The sequence below is a fragment of the Diachasmimorpha longicaudata genome, chromosome 3 (genome assembly GCF_034640455.1).
Source record: "Diachasmimorpha longicaudata isolate KC_UGA_2023 chromosome 3, iyDiaLong2, whole genome shotgun sequence".
NCBI classification, from domain to species: Eukaryota; Metazoa; Arthropoda; class Insecta; order Hymenoptera; family Braconidae; genus Diachasmimorpha; species Diachasmimorpha longicaudata.
The window spans coordinates 7496748-7509084 of NC_087227.1; the positions used below are offsets into that span (position 1 = coordinate 7496748).

General features: G+C 37.6%; 1 protein-coding gene across 2 annotated transcripts in view; it reads right to left on the bottom strand.

Annotated features, from left to right (window-relative positions):
* The window catches only part of Mib1 (mind bomb 1), a 146436-nt gene that overhangs the window by 121837 nt on the left and 12262 nt on the right, over positions 1 to 12337 (bottom strand). For both annotated transcript variants that reach the window (XM_064116624.1, XM_064116623.1), the window contains one exon: positions 3613 to 3764. In XM_064116624.1, the coding sequence (XP_063972694.1) occupies positions 3613 to 3764 (152 nt within the window). The remainder of the gene's footprint in view (positions 1 to 3612; positions 3765 to 12337) is intronic.

Here is a 12337-nt window from a genome sequence, read left to right on the forward strand (position 1 = left end):
TCAGTTTCCGGGGAGTCGACAATGTGGATGGGGGTATGAGGGTGTGAGGAAAGGGTACATTTTGGGTCTTGACAGAGTGGCCTTCATTTTACATTGAGGTCTGCAGTTAGTTTTTGGGAGCGGATTTCCTCTCGAAGTGGAACGACCACGGGAAAAGGGTTGGGGGTGAATTCTGGGGTATTCTAAGCTGTCCAAGGGTTAATGGAGTTGATATGGAAGAGAGAAATATCGTAGTTCCTCCGAGAATCACTCTTCTAAGGATGATATGTCGTGAGATTGAAAGTTTAGAGGGATTTCATTAAATAATTACGTTAATTGAGAAATTTTAGATAGAGAATGTAGTGATTAGATTGAAAATACAGCGGTAAAATTGAACTATTTCATGAAAATTTCTACGAATTTGAGAAGATGAACTAAATATATTGTCATATTGGAACAGAAAAAAATCAATGAAGTAAAATGAAGATTGAAGATTTACTAAAGATAAAAATGATCTCGAAAAAAAATTTTAACACGCGAATCTTTCAAAATAATTTTTCAAAGTAAATGTTGAAAATATTAATCATCTATAAAATGTCCTTTAATTAAAAGATCACCCTTCAAATGACTTGTTGACGCCAATTTTTCTATTCCCATTAATCACATGACAATAATTCAGCAGGTAATAATATAAAACTCGAGAGTTGATCTTCACAATTTATTTTCTCTCCCGTTGTAAAGTGGCGGTGGCAATTTTTCCTTGAAACAAAATGAAAAAAGTAAAAGAAGAAAAAACAAACACAAATGAACTTTTCAGCGCAAAGGGGCATGATAAATGAGTCACGAAGTACGACAGCTTCATGAGCAGAATAATATATCACAGATGAAGGGGGATAGTCTTGAGACAGCTCACAATGACCCAATTTAAATAGTTTATAATCAGGTGATATTAACGACAAACACGAAGGCTAATCGTGTACTCTGTTATGTCCATCTCACTGTTACTTTAAAGATAATTGAGAAAAGTAATTTCGTGAAAATATTCAGGTCAGTTGCAACCTCGCAATCACTGGATAATGCACAGAAGAGAGAGAAATTATTGACTTCATCAAGACCATATTTACTTGAATTATCCTGATTTTTACCAATTTTGTTAGCGCTAATTAGGGCGCCAGAAAATACGGAGACAATAACGAAACGAAACTGCCACTGGAGCTAGAGGTTTGACGAGAGTCTCTTCGAGTCTATGAATCGCAATTTTTTTTTTCAAATGACTTCAGAGGGCCAACTGCGTATGAAGATCACGTAAATTATAAGAGTCAGAGAGGGATTGTGACTCCTGATTATGATCCAAGTGGCTACGACCGAAACCAGGACTCAACCACGACAGTTCAACCTGCGGCGATTACTAATCAACCGCAATTCACCACAGCTAATTACGAGCTGCTGACAAAAATTTAAATGACTCGACCACAGCATACGAAACTAATTAACCCTCGAGTGGTTGGACAATGGAGGTCGCGCCACTGATTGCGATATTTTTTCAATACCTAATAAAATATTATTCATTGTCAACTGAAAATTTAATTTTCATTATCAGCTGTAAATTTAATCAACTCAAATATAATTTTTTTAGTCAATTTTCATCTTCTCAGATAATTTCACAAGCTCTCAACTGAATTAATAACCCAAGTACTCTTCATCAAAATTAACGTGTTTAGACAAGCCTCAAAAATTCCTTGAAACGAGAAACTTGGTGAAAACTACCCTCAAAACTTTCCCCAACTTCTGGCGGAGGGTAAAAAAAATCACACAGATAATTTCGGGTGAAAAATACCGAGAGAACCCTTGACGAAAGTAAATTCTCCAAGCACGTACTAGAAGAGTAGTGGGAGAAAGATACGACTAGCTTGTGCAAAGAGATATGTCTCATTCTGGTGCTTTCCCTTCTTAATAAATTGTTAGAGTGGAGTTAAACTAATTAGGTTGAACACTGCTGGAATTTTAAATAAAATCACTTATTCTGGTGGATGGAGAGGGGTATGGCAATTCTATTGCCGAGAGGCTAAAGTAATAAGGGATTGAGGGAGAGTTGCGTGATTGGTCTTGCATAAAAATTACGGCTTTGAAAGGACGATGGTCGAGTTTATCAAAATGAATTATCTTTCTTATCATTATTTTTTCATTGCAATCGAGAATGACTAAATTTTTACTCCCACACAATAAACAATATGCCTTGAATTAATAAACTTCTCTTATTCTTTTCCAGATGTTAATTCAAGAATGTCATTTAAAAAAAAGCAAAAATGCTGCAATTGATGTCTTTGTGATTTCAATTAAGACCCTATTTTTTTCGTACGATGATAGCGGTGATTTAGAGCACAACAAAACTTGAATTCTCAGGAAAATTAAAAGCCCAGCCCGAGAAACTATCTTCACTCAAGATTAAAGAGGTTTTCACTGAATCCAACGGCAAAGGCCAGTGAATATTCAAGTGTTGGACTTTTTATAAAAACTCACCAGAGATATGAAAGTAAAAACAAAACTAATTGCAATCATTATCAGTGCTTTATATAGTTGCAGGAACTAGATTTTTTTTTTACACTGAGATCTATGAGTAACGTAAAAATTGAAAAATTTATCGATTGTAAAATTAAATAAAATGAATCGAAAAAAAAGTTTGTAATAAATTATTAAGGAGTTGATTACGAAGAAGAAATTGATCCCATGTCTCACGCCTCGAAAAAATCCAACCCTTCTGTCCCTTTTTTCAAAATGTCTGACAATAAATCCTACTCTGAAAAGGAATTACTGACAAACCACATATCACCTAAAAAATCTCGAATCGAATTGAAAATTAAAAAAATTCTCCTCACAATTCGACCTATTCCCGTACACTAAAACGCGTGTTCTTTCTAATTTCTCGCGAAAGAAGATAACAGTCTCTGAATTGTCGTGTTTCTGCTTTAAATTAAACCATCATTTTGCCGTGTGATAATGACAGTGATTTGGCCCATAAAAAGAAGAAGATCCAACGAAAAATTAAAAGCCCAATTCACAAAACCATCTCCACCCGAGTATAAAAAGGTAATAATCTGTTTTCACTGAATCCAAGTGCAATCAGAGGCCAGTGAATATTCAAATGTTAGACCTTGAATAAAGCTCAACAGGGATAGGAAAGGGAAAACAAAAGCAGTTACTGTAATTTTCAGTGCTTTTCAAAGTCTGTATAACTTGCCCAAGCTAACCAGAGGTACCCTCGCCGAGAAAGACAGGAAATTACGTTCACGGATGTCCTTTCATTTAACTTCAGAAAGTCGACCTTCGTGTCCCTTTTCATATTTCGTAGGTAGACGGAGAAAAAAAAGAGGAGGATTGAGGGGGGAGGGGGGTATGGCCTTTGTTCAAGATATAAACGGTTCAACTAGGGGTTTTGTAGAAGTACTCACGAGGAAATGGAATTTACTTCGGAGAAAATTCAATTTTTTGTACCGAATGGAAAATTATTTTCCTAAGTTTTTTTTTCATGGAAAAATAACTTCTCCAGGTCATAGTACGAGAATAGGGGTTGGCGGTAGGCGCAGGGGATGAGGATCGTTTTCGATCAGTGGAGGAATGTCATTTTTCACTCACCTTGGATTTCCGCGGAGTGCAGCGTGATGGAGAGCGTTGAAACCAGTGTTATTAGTCCGGGTTATATCCGCAGCATAATCCAATAATAACGCCAACATATCATCTCGTTTCTTGGAGGTAGCGTCGTGCAGAGGAGTATCTCCCTCGGCGTCCTGAAACAGGCATTAACACGAAGAAATTAGAATCGATACGAGAGAAATGCTTTATTTCAAAGTAAAATTCAAATCCATAAAAGAAAAGAGATAAATTTATCGGAATCGCCACTGGATTTTTATTGCTCTCGCTTCTGGTGAAGGATTACTTGTTTTTACTTCCCAATGGTAGAGCTCCGTGAATACTCAAATTTTCAATTTTCCATTTCCTGCGTTAGGATAAATAAATACGATAAAAGACTAGTAAACTATGGATTCAAGGGAAGAAAATCCTTTCCCAAGAAAATTGCTAATTTATTAACAATAGTAATAAAAAAAAAATCTCGAATGACATCGAATAATGTGAATTTAAATATCGCAAAAGTTCGCAAGTAGTTATCCCCGTCGTACATCGTCCCAAGTTTCCGGTGCATGAACTTCAGTAATTATGATTTTTCTAGACCTCCCACCAATCATGAATTATTCCATTTCAGATGTAGAGAGGAGCGTTTCAGAAATTATTCAACTGTCTCTGATGGCAGGGGGAGGGGAATAGAGAGAGAAAGAATGAGAATGGCGAGGGGATGGCAGTTACTTTGAGAAATACAAAAGCATGATTTATATTCGATCGTGCTTCTTATGCAATGAGCTTTTGCTAGGCCGAGCACGTACCGCCGAAGAAATGAAAAGAGCACCCACTACGTGTTTTTCGTTCTCGTTCAGCTACCACAACAGTTGTCTCTTCTTTTCAAATGATAGGGGGAGGGAGAGAAAATATTCACAAGTTATTTATTACTGCCGATTTTCCCTCAAGAATAAAAAAAAATGAATATCATAAAGTGTTTATGACCTAAACGTGTGATGATTTCTGGGATCATATATCAATAATTCGTTGTTAGTCATGAGAAGGGTTATACGAGTTAATTTCTAGCACTTTCCGGTTTTCTACACATTATTCATCACCAGGAAGTTTGCACTACCTCCTATTACTTGAGGATGGCAATGCTAGTGGAAAACTATTTTCATTCGTGTTTCCACTAGACTTGCCTGAGTCTGTTATACGGTTATGACGAGAGGGAGAAGTCAACTTAAGGGCAACTAAACTTAACCCCCGTGAGTTTTGTTGCTTTAGTCTGACTTTCGGAGTTGCCCAACAAATATTGCTCAGCATTGTCCCCCAAATGGGGAGGAGGGAGGGAGAGGGGAAGAAGTGACAGAGGGTAACATAGAGTGCATGTCAATTTGGTTAATGCTACGGTGAATCTGAGGGTCCAACTAAAAGTTGAGTATTGAAGGGTCAAATGATGAGTTAAAGTGAGAGACAAAGTATGGATGCGCATAAAGGGCAAGCTCAGAGAGTCGATTTGAAGGTGAAACTCAGAGTGAAGTGAATCTATTTTATTGATACCTATGTAAAGCCAAAATATTTCCACTGAGACGAAGAATATTGTCTCGAAACAATATAAATACTCTTAAAATAATAAATTCAAATGCATTAAATCGTAAAAAAAATCGTTAACTTGTACACAATGCACATTCTTAACTACCGATAGTGAAAATGGATTTGAAATATTGAGTGAATGGGCGTAACCAATGAATTTTCACGAGTCTGGCAAGCACCTAGTGGATTTAAATGTTCACGGTAGATTACGCAAATGGCGCGGTAATGCGTTGAATCGTTTCCACGTGAAGCCCATTGAATAACTAAATCTACCTTCTCGATAGGTAATCGCTTTTTACCTCCTACTCACACCACGCTATACCTCCCCAACTCCCGTCCACCGTCACATAGGTATTTTCACTGTTCCTTGTTATTATGAGAATTTTACTTCGTAATTGAAAATTCCCAGTATCGAGATTGTCAGTAACTCCACTTAAACATATCCATGTAAAGTAATTCCACATAAAATTGTGAAAAATCCATCAGGAATTTACAATGAGATTAACAACCAAAATCCATTAGTTAGCACTAATGAATTCATTCTATCCCCTGTCTATGATAGTTTCACCTCTGGTAGCTGGGGAATTTTCTCTATTTAAATTTTCATTTTCATCTTCATATCACGAAGATAGATCATATATTTTCCAAATGTTCAGCCAACTGATACAACACAGATAACTTTCACACTAGACAAATCCAGTATATTCACCAGCATGAATAATCACGCCAGTCGCATAAAATATTCCGAATATGATAAACTCAAGGTACATCTCTTTACGACCACCTAGCTGACTGCCACTGGGATATAAGATGAGGCTTGGGTACCAGCGTTAGAGAGTCTCACGTGCATTATAATTCCATAGATAGCGATAACCCTTCAGCTATTCGAGTGCCGTTCCTATGCAGCCACCCCTCACCTCATCTGGCCGTGCCATTGCATCTTCAGCTATGTAGATATCCGACATACCTTCTGCACGTAGCACCGTCAGTGGCAGTGTTCGTCTTACAGCACTCAGGGGACTAAGTGCCCACCAGAGAACAGGGAGCCTCACGCAACGGTTTAATACAGATATTTCTACGTGCTAACACGAATGACATGATTCTGGGACGAGGGTTGTGAGCTTCTGAGATGGAACTGAGAAGTTTGATGTAGCTCGGTATGTTGAGATAGGGAGTAGAAGAGTATTCCAGATTCAATAAAAAATCCGTGGCGAGAGATATCTCCAAAAAATCTCCTAACAATAGTTCAAATGATTCAGGAAATATTTATGATGAACAACAACCTCTTAATTTTTTTCAACAGAACAAATCTATTCTGCTTATGTAGAAGAACTATTGGATTCTAAGTTCTAGCATAAATTTTCATGTTATAAATGTTAGATAATCTCCTCATTTATCACTCTCCTTTAATAGGAATATTAGAGAAAAAATTTTCCACGTAGATATTTCAATGACCGATAAACGTTTGACGTCATGGAACGAATGGGATTCCTGAGGACAAGCTGAGGGTTGGATATCGAGACTGGCAAAATAGAGAAAGAAAAAAATAGTGAAATAAAGGGTACAAAAGAGGTGAATTGTGGAAAGGGGACAAGGGGATAGGACAACAGGGATACAGTGGGCGGGTTTCGTTTGGAATATGTATGTGTGCATGTGAGTTGGTCCAGTTAGGTGCTATTTTATGGGCAGTTGCTATCACCGTAAACATCGAGAACACACAGTGCTTCCAAACTGAATGCCTCTCACTCCAAGGGGGGAAAGAATCGTAAGATACACTCCTTTGGAGTACTTACTATTTTTATGTTTATGGTTTTGTTCACCAGGAATTTCTAATCGCAACACGATAGTATTTGTATGTGGCCTGGATGTATGAATCAATTTTTCCAGGATCGTAAAGATATCCATAAAAAAGTCAATCAAAGGGATGAATTTTAAATTGCAATGGCTTGAACCACAGAATATCAGATATATTCTGATTCTCATTTTAATTCCCACCATTCACCAACGTAATTTTTCAAAAATGAGAAATTCCATTCCCAATTATCTTTAACGTTCTCCAATTGTAAATATAGTTATAATTTGATATTTTAAAAATAATTCAAAGTGATTGATTAACACTTATCACCATAGACGTCAATCACCGATACCCCTCCCCTCCCTTTCCAACTGAGCACATAGATCACTCGCCAGGAACCTACACATTCCCTCACAATTTCCACTGAATGTTCCATCGATAAAAAATTTCGAGTGGTTTTTGGCGAGTGATTCGGTGAATTCCAAACCACTAGTTTCCATCCGTTCTCCTCCTCCCTGATAGCACACAGACGACGCATCTTTCTTCCTCGTTTCCACCTTCTTTGCACACCCCCTCCTACATTCGGTGCTTTATGAATTGTCTGGGTGAAGTTATAGCCGCCCCAGGAACCGTAAACTGCCGGGAGCACCTCCACCAGGCCCCGCACGGCTGTCAGTGACGTGGCACTACATCCTTTGCAAGGTCTTGCTCATTCTCTTCTGCTCTTTCGCACACTACTTGCCTTTACGATATTTCTAAAAGCTCGTACTGTAAGTGCAAGTTTCCGTTTTATTCTCAAGCATTTTTTCCTTTTATTTCTCTCTTTTTGTCGTCTTTGGTAACCGTGGTCTTTCATAGTTGAAAAGAGAATCCTTGAGCTTGAGTTATAGTTGAATGAACTCATGGGGAAATTTTTATTCGTAATTATGGATTCAACAGTAGTCACTCCAGAGAATTTTAGAATTTTAATTGGCTTCATAAAGCGTCATTTCGTGAGAGGAAGAATGTTTTTTTTAAAAACTATATAAATATTGTTATTGGCCCCGTGATGCAGAAAGGTACAGAATTTCAACATATTTGCAGAGAAAATATCTGTGAAAATTTTCTTTACAAATTTTTTACATGAACATCATATTTTTAACCCGCAATTTATTCATATTTCCACCGGTTTTCCATTTCCTCACCATCAATCAATGAAAAAAAGGTCAATAATGATGTATGAGGGTCATGTTGAGGAGGTAGGACATCATCTATCACCTTGAAGTATCGAAAAAGGAAAGTCAGGAATGTGGAATTGCCGCAAAAAGGGTTAACGAATGACTTCGATTGGCAGAAAAAAAAACCCGGAGAGAGGAACGACGGAGTTGAAGAGGAAGGGATGAAAAACATCCGCGACGTGGAAGAGCCTGGCAACTATCTGGCAAATTGAAACTTTGTGTTTTCCTCACTGGGTCAACAACATTTGTGTTTTTTTTTTTCGAATTTTTCTCTCGGTGAAAATATGCGGTTTCCAGTTTATTTGAGATTTGAATTCTCGAGTTGGAGGCAGTTCTATTCGTGAGGATCAATGTGCATTGGGATTGAGCCTAGTGCCTTTCGAGCCCGGGGCATTTTTATTTTGCTTTTTTTTTCTCATTATTCTCTCGTTTCTACAATTCCTCGCTACTCGCACTACGATCGATCCACTTTGCATAATAAGACTATACACATTTCGTATTTCTTGGAGCACTGGAGGATATTTCATTCTGTCGAGTTTTATACTTATGTGGGGGATGCATGTGGATGAAAAGAATCTGGAGGAGAGAATATGGAGGTGAAGTTGAGAAACAAGCTGAGCATTTTTTTTTACCATTTTTTTTCACTTTACGTGAAACTAGAAGCTTTGGAGCAATGCTAATGAACGATTTCTAAGTGCTCGTGATCTTGTGACCCTGTCGGGGAAAATTGATGATGAATTTTAAAGAAAAACAACGGTCATTAATACAAAAATAATTGAAAACTGTCCAATCACTCCCACAACTTCACTATAACTCTCATAAAAAAATAATTTCACGTCGTCCTAAGAAAAAAAAAGTAAAACTAGTATAAATCCAAAAGTTGGATCATTACTTAATCCTCCAGAGTCGCCACATAATCGACAAAAAAGTTTCCCATTTTCACCATTTTTATATCTCATAATTTTTTCATCATCTTCATGTTTAGGATTACCCCAAGATGATTCTCAAGATATCAAAGATAATCCTCAAGGAAATCCATCTTCACCGTAAAAAATATTGTGCCTGACGTGCCTGATGTGAAAGAAAAAAAAAAGAAGAAAATTCCACCACCACCCCCAGAGGTATCTGCAAAGTCCCTCCCGGTCACGTGGAGCTTTAATCCCAGACAATAAACTGCCCCGTCGCTCTCGCACGAATCCCCGGGTAACTACGTCACTCTCGTAACGTCCGTAGTTCCATCAAGCAGTCTCTTCTCCTCTATCTTTCTTTTTCCACTTGTGTTAGGGAATAGCGTTGAGGGTAGGTGAGGCTTGCCCACCTTTTCCTATCCAACCACGTTCAGCCAACTACTTTCTTGCGCTCGTTTTCCTTCCCTCGTCACTTCACCTACACGTCTCGCTGAATGGACGTCCTTTACAGCCCAGTGACATGACTGCGTACTTGCGTTCCACACATTTTTTTTTTTCTTCTTCTTATTTTCTTCTGAGATGTGAAACTTGAAGATTTGGAATTTGAATCCAAGGGGCTGAGAGAAGTAGCTCTGCCCGGGTTATTGCTGGATAAACTGAGGGATATAGGGTATTGCCGGAGAAAAAAAAAGGCAGTTGATAGTTTCTTGGCATTTTTTATATTCATGCCAAGAATATTTTTAGTGGTAATTAATAAAATCACGGTTTCATAGTGATGTTTTGATTGCCTAAGAGACTATCCTCATTAATATTTCATTACTCCATCTCATGATTCCATGTGAGTAATTAATTGTTGGCGAAAATTTATAATTCAAATGATTATCAAATATCCAAAAACGCGAAATCAATTGGAACTGAAAGGAAGGCTCCGATCTTCAATAACACTAGCGCAACATTCCACCAGAGGAAATATATCCAAAGTATACCCTCAACCATGAAGATGATAAAAAACATTATGGAACGTAAAAGTTATGAGAGTATATTAAAATTTGACATCTCAACAATTTGGGACATTTTTCCTCTCCTTCACGATCCTCTTAGCCCTTATCAACAATTTATTGATCGAGGCTCAGCATTAGCAGTAATAAAAATATTGAGAGCTATAAAATAACCCAGAAGACGTTTCAAAAGCCAAAATGTAACATTCTCAAAATTTTTTCAAGCAAATACTCTAGTCACAATGATCAGACTAACTGATCACTCTCCATTCACAAAACAATACGTGCGAGTGTATAAACACTCAGAAAGTGCAGACACAATAAACTCAATTCCCATTTCCAACCGAAATACAAAACAAAAACAACAACAAGAACAAAAAAAAAAAAAAACAAACTCCACACAATACGTCGTTTCTCCTAGAGGACCAATCCACTGCTCTCAGTGCGATCAATTTGTTCAGTGAGGTGACTCTCCACTGAGTCGTCTACGTGACTTGATAGAAGTGAAACGAGTATCAGAATCGGAGGGGCGAGTGTTGCAAAATGCCACTGCTGACGATGCACTGGCTGTTATAAGCCTGTAAGTCTCTACTGAAGACTACGAATCAGCTCGGTGTATTTGTTTTCTACGGATTACGATCAAGAAGTTGATGAGCGAGAATAAAGAATTGTTGACTAGACAATAATTTTTTTTCCCCATTCTTATTTACCCAGAAAATAAAACGTTCAGAATCGAATGAGACGAAGCAAAATAAATTTACCAGCTGATCAACTGGGATATAAATCTTATCGATTGTATTGCTTTTTGGCTGCGAGCGGAAATAAAAAATTACTTCTAAAAAAATATCCAATCTGACAAAAAACACATGGCAACGTCCTACACCGATTTTTGACATAAAGGGGTTGATGCCATTACGCCCCATAAACCCCAATTCTATTTTATGGGTTTCAGGCCCAATAATAAATAGAATCCACGTCCACGATTGTTGACTTTTTGTCAATATTGACTCTAAAAGACTTATTTAAGACAACACTTTTTCATGTACTCTCAGCCTTCAATCCACCCACCCTCTTCTACGAGAAAACCATAAAACCTTTTTAAGAATGCAGCAGTCCTCGAGGATTAAGACTCGAAAAATTTGACTCTCAGATAAACCTATCTACTTGGATTTCATTGTACCTCTATTTTGAAAAAAAAAAAAGAAAACCGAGTAAATTCGAGCTGGGATTGTAGTTCGGAACGATGCACATTCGGAATAGTTCCTCCTAAAAGAGGGATGCGAAAGAAGTCCAGAGAATGCCATACAACCGTTGAAGGAAAAGAAGCCGAGGCTAGATTGGACGGCACTTCCGAATGAGTGCATTCGGAAATGCAATTTTCTCTGATATATCTGATGTGCGCCTGGCGGATTATTCCAGGGGATAAGACACACGTAGCAACTCTGAAATGACGAGAAGAGGCGAGTACATGGTCCGAAAGAGAAAAAGAAAGAGAGAGAAAGAGATAAAGATGAGAAAAAAAAAACGTCTGAACCAATTCTGACAAAAAATGAGAACACTCTTGGGCTGAGGGGGGTGTTACCATCACCATCTGCTGGTGGAAAACCCATCGAGTGGAGGATGAAGGATGCAGAAGACAAGACGACTAATTAGAGGCTGTAAACCTCCGCCCCCCCCCCTTCTCCCTCCTTCCTCAAACCAGTTGGGTAATGGTTTTGGGTACTTGCTAGTTTTGAATTATCTTCCTAACTGCGAATGATAAACTTTTGTCTTTATATTAGTATTGCCTCGTGTTAAAGTTGGTGAATACAAATCAGAAGATGTCGTAATTGGATGACGGTAGTACAAATGTTGACTATTTCTTTACGAGATATGAAATCATTTTTTTTTTATGAGAATTATATTGTCAAGTGATCTCGGGCATGAAGATATTAAAAATAATGGGGTGTAAAAAATTATGACAACATGTTGAAAATTAAAACCTCTATAATTTGAGAATTCATATCTTTATACTATTATTGTGTAGTGAATGTTAGAAAGAAGCCGTAATTGGATGACAACAGAGCAAATGTTTGTTATTGCATCATAAAGACATGAAACAATTTTTTTTTATGATAACAAGTGTCTACTGATGTCATTTCATTAGGTACTTTTTCCTCTCACATTCGAAATTCCTTTCTTCAATAAAATGGGAACATCTTGATAATTAAACAATCCTCAATTCCAAAGTTGATT